The sequence below is a fragment of the Solanum pennellii genome, chromosome 11 (genome assembly GCF_001406875.1).
Source record: "Solanum pennellii chromosome 11, SPENNV200".
Lineage (NCBI taxonomy): Eukaryota > Viridiplantae > Streptophyta > Magnoliopsida > Solanales > Solanaceae > Solanum > Solanum pennellii.
In genome coordinates, this window is record NC_028647.1 from 861209 (window position 1) to 878021 (window position 16813).

The 16813-nt window shown below is 35.2% G+C and overlaps 2 protein-coding genes across 6 annotated transcripts; one reads left to right on the forward strand and one right to left on the reverse strand.

Annotated features, from left to right (window-relative positions):
• The first annotated feature begins 169 nt into the window (after nt 1–169).
• Nucleotides 170–6312, forward strand: LOC107004849 (5' exonuclease Apollo). Of its 4 annotated transcripts, none has more exons than XM_015203226.2 (4): nt 170–807; nt 1459–1564; nt 3224–3435; nt 4906–6312. In XM_015203226.2, exons 1-4 carry the CDS (start codon nt 619–621, stop codon nt 6043–6045), a joined length of 1647 nt encoding a protein of 548 aa, XP_015058712.1. In that variant the 5' UTR covers nt 170–618; the 3' UTR covers nt 6046–6312. The 4 variants fall into 4 exon arrangements, with proteins under 4 accessions (XP_015058712.1, XP_015058715.1, XP_015058714.1 ...); XM_015203229.2 differs by lacking the exon at nt 170–807 and adding an exon at nt 2356–2423 and having other exon boundaries at nt 883–1564; XM_015203228.2 differs by lacking the exons at nt 170–807; nt 1459–1564 and adding exons at nt 2376–2423; nt 3031–3127.
• A 168-nt stretch (nt 6313–6480) lies between these two features.
• On the reverse strand, nt 6481–8304 carry LOC107004851 (NAD(P)H-quinone oxidoreductase subunit O, chloroplastic). 2 transcript variants are annotated; one of them, XM_015203232.1, is made up of 6 exons: nt 8030–8304; nt 7889–7944; nt 7432–7497; nt 7288–7329; nt 7118–7177; nt 6481–6755 (listed from the first exon to the last, which is right to left on the reverse strand). In XM_015203232.1, the coding sequence occupies exons 1-6, from the start codon at nt 8256–8258 to the stop codon at nt 6726–6728; spliced, it is 483 nt and encodes a 160-aa protein (XP_015058718.1). In that variant the 5' UTR covers nt 8259–8304; the 3' UTR covers nt 6481–6725. The 2 variants fall into 2 exon arrangements, with proteins under 2 accessions (XP_015058718.1, XP_015058716.1); XM_015203230.2 differs by lacking the exon at nt 7432–7497 and adding an exon at nt 7588–7653.
• Nucleotides 8305–16813: the final 8509 nt, after the last annotated feature.

The following is a 16813-nucleotide window of genomic DNA, read 5'->3' on the forward strand; positions in this document are numbered from 1 at the left end:
TATAGTTGTTCCAATCAATGGCTAAATTGTACATCATTCTTTAAATTGTATTTTAAAAAAATTGAAGTTGTAGTTGAGATTAAACGTCATATATGTTAGTTCATGGATTAGGTGTTAATTTGTTTGTTTATGTAATTAATTATATTCCTTTACAAATTATTCTCTTATAATTTATAAGAGCAAGTGTCGTGTTCAAATTTTCTCATGTCATATTAAAAAACTAATGATAGTGGGCTAACCCTTGACGAATCAATTGATACACAATAATGTGTGTGTATATATATATATAAGTACGCTGGCTGATACTTAAAATTTATTTTCAATTTCAAATGATACACATTTAAATTTCATATTCATAAAAAGTTTTGAGGGAAATTATGCAATTATCTGAAACTTTGGGGACTAAATTAATATTTCACATTTTTAAACGACTCCGTCAAAAGAAACGGTTACATGTAATCAAATTGGCGGTCTACAATACCATAAAATAAACCTTACCACACAGGATCACTCCGTACGAATCGTGTTTCGCAATTTTCCCATTTGAATCTCAATTTTTAGATGTTGAATTGAATAATTTCCCTCTCAAAATCTTCATCTTCAACCTCGAGAGTGAAAATGCCGATTGAGATGCTTAAAGGGCTGCCATTTTCAGTAGATACATGGAGTTCGAAGTCGAGAACAAAGAGGCATCATTTCTTAACACATGCTCATAAGGATCACACTCAAGGGATCTGTATTTATGGTTCATATCCAATTTATTGTTCCCGTCTTACCAGAACTCTTGTTCTACAGCATTTTCCTCAGGTAATTCGTTTTTTATTTTCCTTGAAATTTGTTTTTCTCGTTTTGTCTCAATTTATGTGATTGCGATAAATCTGATTTTATGTGGTTGAGGGAGTATTAATTGTTGTATTAGTTAGTGTTGAGACTTGAATCAAGCCAAATTGAAGGAATAATATGGAAGGCCTTACTATTAACATGTGTTTTTCTATAAGATGTGCAACGCATAAAGCTAGAAGTTCAAAACATAAATTTACGCGATTTTAGAATCCAAATGTTTCTTATGATTAGCATACTTGTGATGAATGAATAGCTTGTAATCTTGTATTAGAGGGAGTATTGGAGATGACCTGTTTGTTGTTATTGATGGAACTTGAGTTTGGTTCTTTTGTCTGTTACCTGTCAATGGATTCTCTTCGAATTGTTATTCACAACATAAATTTATGCGATTTTATGATACAAATGTTTCTTATCATTTCCATACTTGTGGTGACTCAATAGCTTGTAATCTTGTATTAGAAGGAGTATTGGAGATGACCTGTATGTTGTTGTTGATGGAACTTGAGTTTGGTTCTTTTGCCTGTTACCTGTTAATGGATTCTCTATGAATTGTTTTTTTTTTTTTGTTTTCTCAATGTGGTCTGGAAATGTTGAAATGTTGTGTGTTTTGAGCAGCTTGATGGATCGTTTTTTGTGGGTATTGAGGTTGGGCAATGTATAGTGATCAACGACCCTGATGGTGATTTCACGGTTACTGCCCTTGATGCCAATCATTGCCCAGGTGTGTATATGAATTTGAAGTGAGGACTTTGATCTTTCTTTTTTTTCCGTGTTTCTTATTTCTGTTTTCCAGTAGCTTTTTGAGCTCAGACAATTCTTGCTAGTTATATTTTTTTTCCAGAAGTTTTGTTCTATTCATATTTTGTTCGTTATGATAAATTGTTTGTGTTGTTCATTACTAGGAGTTTCTCATTAGTTGGAATGCACACTCTGTCTTATATTAATATCAGGCACATTTTGTTGTTGTAGTTAACAAATTTCACCAATGCTAGTCCCCTACCTCTTCGGGAAGGCCATGTTATTGCGTGAAATAGTGTTTTGTTTGAAAATTCGTGACTCTTCATGCAAGGATACGCTATTGAAAGGAAACCTCTTGGAAAGATGCCTTTGTTAGTCTACAAATAGGACTACCTGATATTTTAATGAGATAATTGAGTAAGAGAGTTTGCAGTAACTTTTTTTCTTAAATAATCGTGGTTTCTGGCCCAGCTTGTCCACACCTTGAATTTTCCGCAAGGTACTTACTATGTCCCACCAATACAATTACTGGTAACTCTGTCCACCTGTGCTTGGATAGATGGAAAGAATTCACCTAGTTTGTTTTGCCTTTGTGAGATTTGAACATGAGGTCCATATTTGAAACCTAGACCTCCTGGTTTAACCTGCTTTTTTTACCATGAAAGTGTAATGGTGGCAGTGGCACCCACCACTTTGCGTCCACTTGTTTGTTCATGTGTTTTCCCTGCTCACTTATCTGACATTTCTCAGACTTGGTGTACTGACACTGTGTAGATTGTTGAGTATCAAGTTGCGGAAGTTGTGTCACGGTGGTGACCACCTCATTTCATTTTTTATAGGAGGTATGTGTCAATTGTACAGGAACTACTCTTATTTTCTGTACCCTGAATGCATGTACTGGATGCAAGTTCAATGAGATCCACTTTGCCTGATAAAAAAAAGGCAATCACCTCATTTCATTATTACGAGGTGGGGAGAACTTGATGCGACCCCCTTTCTTCGTCCATGACGGATTTGTTTTACATTAGTTAGGTCGGTATTTGGCTGCTCACTGCTCTTATGCAGCAGTCCTATCTATGAGCTAGGTGACTAGTGCTTACATACTATTGTGTGGGATTTTTATTTTTCTATCTTATCCATCCCACGGGGATCTTTTGTTGTTTTTTATCTGTCTCTCTTGTCGGAACCTAAAGTGATGCTGTCTACTTGCAAAAATCTCATATGTTTTTGGATGGGCATTAAAGTGATGCTAAGAAAGAGCATCAATCCTTTAAGTTATGAGTTTTCTTGGAAAATTGCAACTTTTTGCTAATCTTTCGCAGTACCAAAACACAAGACTGTGATATAAGGTTCTAGGCTTATTAGAGTCTACCTATTTAAGTGCAATCTGCTGCTCTTTTCTTTACTTTTTTTATGTTTATTTTTTAAGAGGTTCTGTTGTATACCTAGGTGATCTTATAGTCAAAAATGCGAACTCTGGATGATTAGGGGAAAATAATGCCTTAAAGATTGTATCTTGGGCACACCTCAAAGCTTCAATTTGATGGTTTTGTTTCTCATCTTGCACTCTGTTCTTCTACAGTACCTTTGTTGTTACAGGGTTACAGCGATAAACGTTTGGCATTATGTTAACAACTTGCAGGAGCTCTAATGTTCTTGTATGAAGGCAAATTTGGGAATCTCCTACATACAGGAGATTGCAGACTCACGATTGAGTGCTTGCAACAATTACCCCTAAAGTATGTGGGCAGCCCAGGAAAAGAACCGAAGTGTCAGATTGATTGCATTTTCCTTGATTGCACATTTGGTCAGTCTCCATTGAAGATGCCCAGCAGGCAGTCAGCGATGCAACAGGTTCTAACACTCATTCTTTTAAAATCATGAGCCATATTTTTATCCAGAAAAAAAGAATACCCATTCTTGTGAAATCAAGAGCCATAAGCACGGCAGAATCTTTCAACTGTTAATTTCGTTAAAATTACTGAGGTAATAACTGGTGAAACCAACTGTTTCTATTGCAATCTTTGTTTGGTAAAAACTCTAGAATTTGGTTTTACTGAATGGTAGAGAAAAGCTTGTTTTACTGGTGGGAAATTAGTTGTCAGATGCTTCTTGTGTTGAGTGTTGTGTTCCATGATTTGATTCAATTCACCCTATACAAATCAAGTCTATAAATGAAGTCCTGTCACTGGATCTAGATAGGGCATGTCCTTGCTAAGTCTTATAACTCGGTATCCAACTTCACTGAAGCTCATAGGGCAGATAAGTGGTGTGACCCTGAGTTTATCCCCAATGAAGCAGAACAAAAGCAGCTAGATACTTAAAAATGACATGAGAAAGTTCAGGATTTTTGTATACAACACTCTTTTGTTTGTATTGAAGACATGTATACTGTGCTATAGTGTGTCCTCCGAAAGGCCAATGTATTTGAAATGTTACCTGCACAAGTTGTGAAGGTTGCTGCCTGGGTGGTGAATCACGGTGAGTAATGAGAAGACTATAGAAGTTGTGAGCTTATGGTTCTCAAGTATCAATAAAGAATAGTTTACAATCTCCTTTGTTGATAAATTTAGTTCACACTCTCATTTTACGTATGGCTTACAATTGGTGAAGAAACTGAGTATGCTGTCGTAAGCATTCTTTTTTCCTTCTAAATGAAAGGTTTATAGAATCCATAAACCCACAACTTGGACTGCTCTCAACAGTGTTTTTTTCTTAAGAGACATCAAGCACCGGTCTTGATCAGGCCGTTTAGAATTTTGCTTGGCAGAAAAAAATGTATCTTGGTCCACTGTCTGTTTTTCTATTAAGGTTTGTTCTAATAATAGATATCTTGCCATACATTGTTGAAGATCCATGCTTAACTGGATAGAGAATTGGGATGAGAAAGGACGTCTTTGGAATAGACACCATTTTGGAAGGAATTGAAAAGGAAAGATGTACATTCAAGCCAGAGATACAGAATAGTTGGGCTTATCAAAGTTCCACTGGGTTTAAATCAATTGCTAGAGAAAAGCTCGCCTTAATCATCTACTAATTCTTACTTCAATCAAGTTTCTTGCTCTATTATCATGCTTATCAAATACAACAATAGGTTTTAGCTCCTAAATGAATTGTTCCTCTGTTTGCGGACCAGGGCAGGGCCCTATTGATAAATGAAAGAAAGGGTTTATGAGCCCTAGCCCTGTAAGCCCACACCTGTGTAGAGTAGATCGTTCCGGTCTTCAACGCTTATTCTATGTGCCATAGGACCTTTTTTTTTCTTTCATTCGTTTGATTGATATATATATTTAACATCACTAAATTGTTTTTCCAAACAAACAGATAATCAATTGCATATGGAAGCACCCTCAAGCTCCTACAGTCTATCTGACATGTGATCTTCTTGGCCACGAGGAGATACTTGTGCATGTTTCACAGACATTTGGTTGCAAGATATATGTCGATAAAGCTAAAACTCCAGAATGCTTTCAGGCTTTGGAACTAATGGTGCCTGAAATACTGTCTGAAGACTCATCTTCTCGTTTTCAACTGTTTGATGGGTTTCCAAAACTGTACCAAAGAGCAGAAGCCAAGATTGCAAAGGCTCGGTCTAATTCTCAGCATGAGCCTCTAATTATTCGAGCATCAGCACAGTGGTATGTATGCGATGATGGTATTTCGGATATTGAAAGTCGAAAAAAAGGAAGATGTGATCAACCAGTGAGAGATATATTCGGTGTCTGGCACATTTGTTACTCCATACACTCATCAAAGGAAGAACTGGAGTGGGCTTTGCAACTTCTTGCACCTAGGTGGGTCATCTCTACAACACCTAGTTGTAAGGCTCTGGAGCTGGACTATGTGAAGCGTCTTTTTAATCAACATCGGAATTTTGATGACCCTTTCTGGCAACTTTTGGGGTTCAGTATGAACGAGGACTCTGAAGTTGATGCAGAAACACCTCCAGATGTGGTTGAGATTTCAAGTTCACCTATGGCCAAGAGCAATGCTCAAGATTGTACCGGACACTCCAAGTCGATGACATCATCTTTTAGCATTTGTAGGCAGTCACATCTGTCTCCTCCAAGCAAAACAGCCCCAGTAACATTATTTGGTAGGGCGAGGCTTGGGCTCAATGGTTCTTGTTTCAAACATGAAGAGAAGGAGCCTATACTTCCAGATGAAAATGCTGTAATCAGATGTTCTGACAAGTTAGAGGCTATTTCATTTAAGCAGGAAGAAGTTGTGGTGGACGCTGGTAAGACCTTGGCAGTAAGTGAAAGTTCAGACATCAGGAGTAAAGAGAGCTTGATGCACAGAAAAACAGAGAATTGTATTTTTGAGTCAGCGGTTGGATTGTCAAACAGTTATAACCCAAGTTTGAGGAAATTATACCGGTCTATGCATGTACCAGTGCCCCGACCCCTTCCTTCATTGACAGAGCTTATGAATGCTACTAAGCGTGCTAGGAGAAGGCTGTAAGTTCTGATTTTTCCTGGCATCATTTCTTCATTAATTTCTTCATTTCATTCTCCACCCTCATCGCTTTCAGATATTGATACCAAGTACAGCATTGTTTACAGAAAAAAATACAGATACCTTATACTCCATACACCTGTTCTTCACCTTCCCTTTTTACAGGCTGCTGTACACCGAGACTTTCCGGTTACCTGCCTACTGTATATTGTGTGTACACTATAATTTTATGAAAAAATTAATGGTACATTGAGACGTACATTTCGATATTCATTTATAAACTGACTCCATTCTATTCAATATGGAAGGTATTTTGTGTTAACTGATCATATTTCAGTTCTATCCTTCACAGACCCCACTTGTGGGATTACATTGATATGTTGTTGTTTATTTATAATTCAGTTGATCTAGAACGTCTCTTAATTGTTACTGGAATCTGTCTTTTACCTACTGAATAGTCCAAGATTGTTATATTAAGCTTCTTAAGAATCAATTTAACGATTATTTAGTGTCAACTGAGAAGCTGATTGAGTGATCTTTAAGGAATAATAATATATTTAGCAATAAGTAAATTCTGGAGGTGTGTCCATCTCATCTTTCTTCATCTTCGATGAGCAGCGGTCAATGTGATGCTCCACTTTGATTTACTCGTCTGGCATGTACTGGTCTTAACTGTGGACTCGCCACTATATTCTCTCGTAATCCAGCTTATCAGACTGCAAAATTTGTTTTTGGTTAGGGAATGTGTGATTACGCAACTGACCACTTGCTTTTTAGCAATGTGGAAACTGTATCATCTAATAAAGATACGATACTTGGGAGGATTGCTTAAGTTCATATAAGCAAACCACCGGTCCATTCCGGATACCTGGGAGGATTGCTTAAGTTCATAAGCAAACCACCGGTCCATTCCCCAAACCTCCGTGCAGTTAATTGCTATGACTTTGTCCAAAATAATTTCATCAGAGATTCTCATTTGAAGTGCAAGGAGGTTTGTTAATAGTGTATCCTAAAGGTACTCATGAAATGATGCAAATTGCTGCTTTAGTATTTTGAATGATTTCAAAAGGCTAATTACCTTAATTAGCATCTCTGTTGGAAGCCAAGCTGGTGCAGTTGGTATTCCGATCCATCCAATCTGCAGCATAGGTAAACTCTCAACTTTGATCTCTTTATATATTCAGTGAAATTTATGTTTCGAGGTGTGTTTTGATATAATAAATTGAATTTCGAAAAAGATATACTTACAAGTGCATATTCTCCTGTCTCGAATATACGAATATCCAATACCTAAACCGATATATGATTAGTTCATTTTATAAATAAAATGTTGTTCCAAATTGTATTTTGTTATCCCTTGACATGATCTATAGAGAAATAAGAAAATGGTACCTCACCACGGTCTTCATATATGTAGTCCAGACCTTTGTAATAAGGTGGATGATCAACAGACAAATACTGAAGAAATTTATACAAAAATATACAGTCAAATTCCAGTGCGNTTTGTTATCCCTTGACATGATCTATAGAGAAATAAGAAAATGGTACCTCACCACGGTCTTCATAGATGTAGTCCAGACCTTTGTAATAAGGTGGATGATCAACAGACAAATACTGAAGAAATTTATACAAAAATATACAGTCAAATTCCAGTGCAAGGGTGTCCACAACTTCCAATTCAGATTATTATCATAATTCATAAACATGTAGTGGATACAATGCTGATTGGTAAAAAATTATAGTATATATATCTTTATTAAAGAAGTCCCACTAAATAGGGTTTGAGAAGGTAGAGTGTACATAAATCTTATCGTTACTTCGTGAAGTAGCAAAAAAAAAATATACTCACATTGATGCTATTCAGATACTTCTCCTTTTCCACCCTGACTATCTGACCTTTCTTCACTGTCAACCAAAACAAAGAAAGAAAACTTCTATAAACAAAAAATTAGTGAAATTTGAGACATTTTCATGAAATAGCACCACTCACTAGAATAAACAGGTTTTTTAGGCTTTGTTGCAGTGGCTGTTGTACTAGAAGAAGTTGTTGCTGCTGCTGCTGCTTGAGATTTTGGCTTCTCATTATTTTCTTGTGGTTCAGATGAACTATTTTCTGCTTTAATAACAAAAGGGCTATAATTAATCCTATTTTTTCTTGTTTGTGAAAAAGATGATGAATATATGAAGGAGGTGTGTGAAAATGCAGCAGAGAAAGCCATCTCTCTAGATTATTTTTCTTTTTCTTTTGGAGATATAACTAGTTTTAGTTGTGGCCAATATAAGTAGATAAGGGCATGCCCTTTTTCCCCCTTCTTCAACGGCCAGATTTGAATAACAAAAATTAGTCTGCTAATAAATGGGATTACTCTATTCTCGATTAAGGATTTCAAGTTTGAATACTGAATTTCGACGTTATTTTTGTCGAAAATTACTGCGGACGTCCATTAGAACTTTTATCTATGGAGCCAATTAGTTGTTACGGTCAAAACGACCCATTTTAAAGGTCAAACCATCTTTTTTGGTGATTCAGAATTCTAACGTTATTTGCCGAAAATTAATATAGTTAAAACCTTATCTATGGGGCATATTGGCCACTACAGCTAAAAAGGACTCATTTTCAAGGTTAAACGAGTCTAGAGTAGGTAAACCCCCAATTTTGTCGATTAAACTGTGCTATAGTCTATGAAATTTTTGGTGAATAAAAACTCCGACGTCATAGTTTCTGAATTAACTTGGATGATTGTTAAGATCTTATCAATGGAGTCAGTTAGTCACCACGATCAAAACACCCCATTTTGAAGGTCAAACGATCCAGAGCAGGTAAACCCTCATTTTTTTCAATTTTTGTTTACAAGTAGGTAAAAAACATATTTTATCGATTTTCGTGTGATATAACCCATGAATTGTTTTTACCTAAAAATTCAAAACAAAATGGTCGAATTTTTTCATGGACGTCCTTTAAAAACTTAGAAATAAAACTAGCTCGTCTCGTGGAGAAAAATGATGCATTTTTAAGTTCAAACGTGCCCAAAGCAGGCAAAGACATATTTTACCAATTTTTATGTGTTATATCACATGATTTTCTTTTTGATTCGGGAATATAAAAAAAATGGTCGAATTTTTTGATGGACGTCCGTTAAAACCATATAAAAATTGAACCAGTTCGTCCCGCAGGGAAAAATCGTGCATTTTCAAGTTCAACCGAACCCCAGAGCAAGAAATTCGATAAAATTTGTCTTTGTCTTCTTTGGGATTTGTTTAAACTTGAAAATGTGTCTTTTTTCCCTGCAGGACGAAGTGGTTCCATTTTAAGGTCTTAATGGTCGTCTATTAAATATTCTGTCATTTTGTTTTAGGATTTATGGATAAAAAATATCATGGGCTATAACATACTAAAATTGATAAAAACTACATTTGCCTTCTTAGGGGCTCGTTTGAATTATAAAATGCATCATTTTCCCCCGCGGGATGAACTCGTTTCATTCCTTAGCTCTTTACGGACGTCCATGAAATTTTTTGGCCATATTGTTTGGAAATTTCTGGATTTAAAAAAATTCATGGGCTATAGCACACAAAAATCGATAAGATATGTCTTTATCTATTTTAGGGTTCGTTTGAACTTGAAAATGCACAATTTTTCCACGCAGGACAAATTGATTCCATTTTAAGGTCTTAACGGACTTCCATGAGTAATTTCAGTCATTTTGTTTGGAAATTTTTGATGAAAAAAAATCCATAGTCTATAACACATAAAAATCGGTAAAATCTGCCTTTGCCTTCTTTGGGGCTCGTTTGAACTTGAAAATGCACAATTTTTTCTTCGCGAGAAGAACATATTCTATTTCTAAGGTCTTAACGGATGTCTATGAAAAATTTCGGTCATTTTGTTTCCAAATATTCGAATAGGAAAATCCATGAGCTATAACACATGAAAATCGATAAAACCCGTCTTTACCTACTTTGGGCTCGTTTGAACTTGAAAATGCTTCATTTTTTCCCCCGGGATAAACAAGTTTCATTTCTAAGGTCTTAATAGATGTTCATGGAAAATTTTGCCCATTTTATTTTGGGATTTCTGGAAAAAAATTCATGGGTTATAACACATGAAAATGGTAAAATCTGTTTTCGCTGGCTTTGGGGCTCATTTGAACTTTAAAATGCATCATTTTTCTCCTCGGGATGAAAGGTTCCATTTCTAAGGTCTTAATAGACGTCCATGAAAAATTTCGGCTATATTGTTTCAAAAAATTTGCATCAAAAAAAATTCATGGACTATAACACAAGAAAATCATTAAAATATGTCTTTGCCTATGTTGGGCTTGTTTGACCTTTAAATTCACCATTTTCCCTCGTACGACAAACATGTTCGATTTGTAAGGTCCTAAAGGACTTCTATTACCAATTTTGGCCATTTCTTATGGAATTTTCGAATCAAAAAAATTATGTGTNACTATAACACAAGAAAATCATTAAAATATGTCTTTGCCTATGTTGGGCTTGTTTGACCTTTAAAATTCACCATTTTCCCTCGTACGACAAACATGTTCGATTTGTAAGGTCCTAAAGGACTTCTATTACCAATTTTGGCCATTTCTTATGGAATTTTCGAATCAAAAAAATTATGTGTAAGATAGGAAAATCGTTAAAATCTGCCTTTGCCTGCTTTGGGGCTCGTTTGAACTTGAAAATACACCATTTTTTCTCGCAAGACGAAGTGATCTTATTTCTAAGGTCTTAACAAACATTTATGATAAATTTCACCCATTTTGTTTCAAAATTTTTGGATGAAAAAAGTCACACTAAAATTGGTAAAACCTGTCTTTGCTTGCTTTGGAGCTCGTTTGAACTTGAAAATGCACCATTTTTCCACGCGGGATGAGCAAGTTTTATTTCTAAGGTCTAAACGGACGTCCATGAAAATTTTTGGCCATTTTTTTAGGATTTGCGGATAAAAAAATACCATGGGCTATAGCTAATGACAATCGGTAAAATCTGTCTTCGCCGGCTTTAGGGCTCATTTGAACTCTACATTCACCATTTTTCACCGCAGGACGAATTGATTTCATTTCTAAAGTCTTAACGGATGTCCATAAAAGATTTCGACCATATTGTTTCAGAATTTTCAAATCAAAAAAAATTCATGGGCTATAGCACATGAAAATCAACAAAATATATCTTTGTCAATTTTGGGCTCGTTTGAACTTTAAAATGTATCATATTCCCTCGTGGGATGAACTTGTTCCATTTCAGAGGTCTTGATGGACTTTCGTAAAAAATTTTGGGCATATTATTTTAGGATTAGCGGATAAAAAAATCTATGGGCTATAACATACAAAAATCGGTAAAATATGTCGTTGCCTGCTTTGGGCCTCGTTTGTACTTGAAATGCACCATTTTCCCTGCAGGACGAATCAATTTCATTTCTAAGGTCTTAACGAACGTTTATGAAAAATTTCAGCCATTTTGTTTCATGATATCTGGATAAAAAAAAAATCATGGGCTATAGCATATCAAAATCGGAAAAATCTTCCTTTGCCTTTTTGGGGCATGTTTGAATTTGAAAATGCACCTGCGGAACGAAATGATTCCATTTTAGGGTCTTAAAGGACGTCCATGAAATTTTTTTACCATTTTGTTTCGAGATTTTTGGATCAACAAAAAATTCATGTGCTATAGCACACGAAAATTGGTAAAAGTTGTCTTTGCCTGTTCTGGGGCTCGTTTAATCTTTAAATGCATCATTTTTCCCTGTGGTACAAACTGGTTTTATTTGCAAGGTCTTAACGCACGTTAATGAAAATTTTTGACCATTTTATTTTAGGATTTTCGGATATTATAAAATTCATGGGCTATAACACATAAAAATTGGTCAATCTGCCTTTGCTTGCTTCAAGTCGTTTGAACATGAAATTGCACTATTTTTCCATGCGTGAGGGACTGTTTCAGTTTCTAATGTCTTAACAGGCGTTCAAGAAAAATTTTGGTTATTTTATTTCAGGATTTTTGGATAAAAAAATTCATGAGCTATTGCACACGAAAATCGATAAATCTACCTTTGTGTGATTCATAGTTCATTTGAACTTGAAAATGCACAATTTTACCCCGCGATACAAACTGGTTTCATTTCTAAGGTCTTGATGGACGTAGGTGAAAAATTTTGGTCATTTTATTTTTGGATTTCTATATAAAAAAATCCATTTGTCATAGCACACAAAAATCGATAAAATTTGCCTTTAACTGTTTTTTAGCTCGTTTGAACTTTAAAATGCAACATATATTCGCAAAACGAAATGATTTCATTTCTTACGTCTTATTGGACGTCTATAAAAAATTTCAGTCATTTTGTTACGAGATTTTTGTATTAAAAAAATCCATATGTTATAGCAAATGAAATTCGATAAAATTTGCCGTTGCTGCTTTGGGGTTCGTTTAAATTTGAAAATCCACTTTTTTCCACGCAGGACGAACTAGTTGCATTTTTAAGATCTTAATGGACGTCTATTAAATATTCAGCCATTTCTTTTAGGATTTATGGATAAAAAAATTGTAGGCTATATCACTCTAAAATTGGTAAAATATACCTTTGCCTTCTTTGGGCTCGTTTGAACTGTAAAATGCACCATTTTCTTCGGGGATGAACTGGTTCCATTTTTTAGGTCTTACGGACGTCTATGAAAAATTTTGTTCATATTGTTTTGGAATTTCTAGATTTAAAAAAATTCATGGGTTATAGCACACGAAAAATCGATAAAATATGCCTTTATCTATTTTGGGCTCGTCTGAATTTGAAATGCACAATTTTTCCACGCGGACGAATTGATTAAGGTAGCGTACTTCCATAAAAAATTTTGGTCATTTTGTTTGGAAATTTTTGATGAAAAAAAATCTATGGACTAAAGCACACAAAAATCGATAAATCTGTCTTTTCCTTTTGGGCTCTTTTTAACTTGAAAATGCACTATTTTTCTTCGTGAGAAGAACAACTTCTATTTTCAAGGTCCTAACGGGCGTCTATGAAAATTTTTGACCATTTTGTTTCCAAATTTTCGTATAAAAAATCAATAGGGTATAGCACTGAAAATCAATAAAACTCGTCTTTACCTATTTTGGGCTCGTTTGAACTTGAAAATGTATCATTTTTCCCTGCGGGATGAACAAGTTTCATTTCTAAGGTCTTAACAAACGTCCATGAAAAATTTCGATCATTTTGTTTTAAGAATTCCGGATAAAAAAATTCATTGGTTATATATGAAAATCGATAAAATCTGTTTTCGACGGCTTTGGAGCTCATTTGAACTTTAAAATACACCATTTTCTCCACGAGGCGAACTTGTTCCATTTCTAAGGTTTTAATGGACGTCTATAAAAAATTTCGGCCATATTGTTTCAGAACTTCTGGATAAAAAAATTCATGGACTATAACACACAAAATTCAGTAAAATATGTCTTTGCCTTTTTTGGGGCTCGTTTGACCTTTAAAATGCACCATTTTCACCCGTGCGATGAACTGGTTCAATTTCTAAGGTCTTAAAGTACTTTCATGAATGAATTCGGTCATTTGTTTTGTGATTTCTGTATCAAAAAAATTATGTGGGCTATAGCATAGAAAAATCGCTAAAAGCTATCTTTGCCTGCTTTGGGGTTCGTTTAAACTTGAAAATGCACCATTTTTCCCGCAAGACGAATTGATTCTATTTCTAAGTTCTTAACAAACATCCATGAAAAATTTTGGTCATTTTTTTTCCAGAATTTCTGGATGAAAAAGAATTCATGGCTATAACACAAGAAAATCGGTAAAATCTATCTTTGCTTGCTTTGGGGATCGTTTGAACTTGAAAATGCACCAATTTTCCAACGCGGGATGAGCATGTTCGATTTCTAAGGTCTAAACGGACGTTCACAAAATTTTTTGGTTTTTTTTCCAGGATTTGCGGATAAAAAAATCATGGGCTATAGCACATGAAAATTGGTAAAATTTGTTTTTGCGGCTTTAGGGCTCATTTGAACTCTAAATTCAACATATTTTCCCGTGGGATGAATTAGTTCCATTTTTAAAGTCTTAACGGACGTCCACAAAAAATTTCGGCCAATATTATTTAGGAATTTAAAAATAAAATAAAAATTCATGGGCTATAGCACACGAAAATCATTAAAATATATTTTTACCTATTTTGGGCTCGTTTGAACTTTAAAATGCACCATATCCCCCCGTCGAACGAACTAGTTCCATTTCAAAGGTCTTAACGGACTTTCGTGAAAAATTTTGGCCACATTATTTTGGAATTTCCGGATAAAAAAATCCATGGACTATAACATACAAAAATCGATAAAATATGTCGTTGCGTGCTTCGGGGCTCGTTTGTGCTTGAAAATGCACAATTTTCCCCGCAGGACGAATTGATTCCATTTCTAAGGTCTTAACGAACGTTTATAAAAAATTCCGGCCATTTTGTTTCATGATTACTGGAGAAAAAATCATAGGCTATAGTATATCAAAAACGGTAAAATCTTCCTTTGCCTTTTTTGCGGCTTGTTTGAATTCGAAAATGCACAGTTTTCCCCGCAAGACAAAACGGTTCCATTCTTAGGTCTTAACGAACGTCTATGAATTTTTTTTACCATTTTATTTCGATATTTTTGAATTAACAAAAGAACCATGTGCTATATCACACAAAAATTGATAAAAGTTGTCTTTGCCTGCTTTGGGGCTCGTTTAAACTTTAAAATGCACCATTTTTTCCTGTGGAACGAACTAGTTCCATTTGTAAGAAGGTCTTAACGAACGTCAATGAAAAATTTTGACCATTTTATTTTGGGATTTCCGGATAAAATAAAATTAATGGGCTATAACACAAGAAAATCGGTCAAATCTGCCTTTGTTTGCTTTAGAGCTTGTCTGAATATGAAATTGCACTATTTTTCCATGCGTGACAGACTCTTTCAGTTTCAAAAGTCTTAAAGACGTCCATGAAAAATTATGGTCATTTTGTTTCGTGATATCCGGATAAAACAAAAATCATGGGCTATAGCACATGAAAATCATTAAAATATAATTTTACCTATTTTGGCCTCGTTTGAACTTTAAAATGCACCATATTCCCCCGTCGAACGAACTAGTTCCATTTCAAAGATCTTAACGGTCTTCCGTGAAAATTTAGGTCACATTATTTTGGAATTTATAAATAAAAAAATTAATGAGCTATAACATACAAAAATCGAAAAAATATGGCATTGCATGCTTTGGACTCGTTTGTACTTCAAAATGCACCATGTTCCCGCAGGGCAAATTGATTCAAATTCTATGGTCTTAAAGAACGTTTATGAAAAATTTCGGCCATTTTGTTTCATGATTTTTGGATTAAAAAAAATCATAGGCTATATAGTATATCAAAAACAGAAAAATCTTCCTTTGTCTTTTTTTGGCGGCTTGTTTGAATTTGAAAATGCCCATTTTTCCCCGCAGGACCAAATGATTCCATCCTTAGGTCTTAACGAACGTCTATGAAATTTTTTGACTATTTTACTTCGGGATTTTTGATTAACAAAAGAACCATGTGCTATAGCACACAAAATTTGATAAAAGCTGCCTTTGCCTGCTTTGGGGCTCGTTTAAACTTTAAAATGCATCATTTTTTCCTGTGGGACGAACTAGTTCATTTGTAAGAAGGTCTTGACGAATGTCAATGAAATTTTTTTGACCATTTTATTTTAGGATTTCCGGATAAAATAAAATTCATGGGCTATAACAACACACGAAAATCAGCCAAATCTGTCTTTGCTTGATTTAGAGCTCGTCTAAATATGAAATTGCACTATTTTTCCATGCGTAATAGATTGTTTCAGTTTCAAAAGTCTTAAAGGCGTCCACGAAAAATTATGGTCATTTTGTTTTGGGATTTACGGATAAAATAAAACTCATGGGCTATAGCACATGAAAATCATTAAAATATAGTTTTGACTATTTTGGGCTTGTTTGAACTTTAAAATGCATCATATTCCCACGTCGAACGAACTAGTTCCATTTCAAAGGTCTTAACAGACTTCAGTGAAAAATTTCGGCCACATTATTTTGGAATTTTCCGATAAAAAAATTAATGAGTTATAACATACAAAAATCGATAAAATATGTCATTGCATGTTTTGGGCTCGTTTGTACATGAAAATGCACCATTTTCCCCGAAGGGCGAATTGATTCCATTTCTAAAGTCTTAAAGAACATGAATGAAAAATTTCGGCCATTTTATTTCATGATTTCTGGATTAAAAAAATCATAGTCTATAGTACATAAAAACGGTAAAATCTTCCTTTGCCTTTTTTTGGGTGATCCGGATTCCGACGTCAAAAATGCCAAATTTTTTTGTGGACGTCCGTCAAGACCTTGTCTATGCATACGGTTGGCCATCACGGCTTGTCCGACCCATTTGGAAGGTCAAACGTGCCCCGAAGCGAGCATACGCCTCATTTCGACGATTTTCATGTGCTATTGCACACCCTTTTTTGGGTGATCCGTATTCCGACGTCAAAAATGCCAAATTTTTTCGTGGACGTCCGTCAAGACCTTGTCTATGCATACGGTTGGCCATCACGGCTAGTCCGACCCATTTGGAGGGTCAAATGAGCCCCGAAGCAAGCATACGCCTCATTTCGACGATTTTCGTGTGCTATAGCACACCCTTTTTTGGGTGATCCAGATTCCGACATCAAAAATGCCAAATTTTTTCGTGGACGTCCGTCAAGACCTTGTCTATGCATACGGTTGGCCATCACGGCTTGT

What these genes read in the sequence shown, in the direction of transcription:
- LOC107004851 (XM_015203232.1), bottom strand. Translation starts at nt 8,258, where the DNA reads ATGGCTTTCTCTGCTGCATTTTCACACACCTCCTTCATATATTCATCA. An exon ending in TAAAAAACCTGTTTATTCTA is followed by an intron (nt 7,945 to 8,029) that starts GTGAGTGGTGCT and finishes TTTGGTTGACAG; the next exon opens with TGAAGAAAGGTCAGATAGTC. An exon ending in TATATGAAGACCGTGGTGAG is followed by an intron (nt 7,330 to 7,431) that starts GTACCATTTTCT and finishes ATATCGGTTTAG; the next exon opens with GTATTGGATATTCGTATATT.
- LOC107004849 (XM_015203226.2), top strand. Translation starts at nt 619, where the DNA reads ATGCCGATTGAGATGCTTAAAGGGCTGCCATTTTCAGTAGATACATGG. An exon ending in TTCTACAGCATTTTCCTCAG is followed by an intron (nt 808 to 1,458) that starts GTAATTCGTTTT and finishes TGTTTTGAGCAG; the next exon opens with CTTGATGGATCGTTTTTTGT. An exon ending in TGATGCCAATCATTGCCCAG is followed by an intron (nt 1,565 to 3,223) that starts GTGTGTATATGA and finishes AACAACTTGCAG; the next exon opens with GAGCTCTAATGTTCTTGTAT.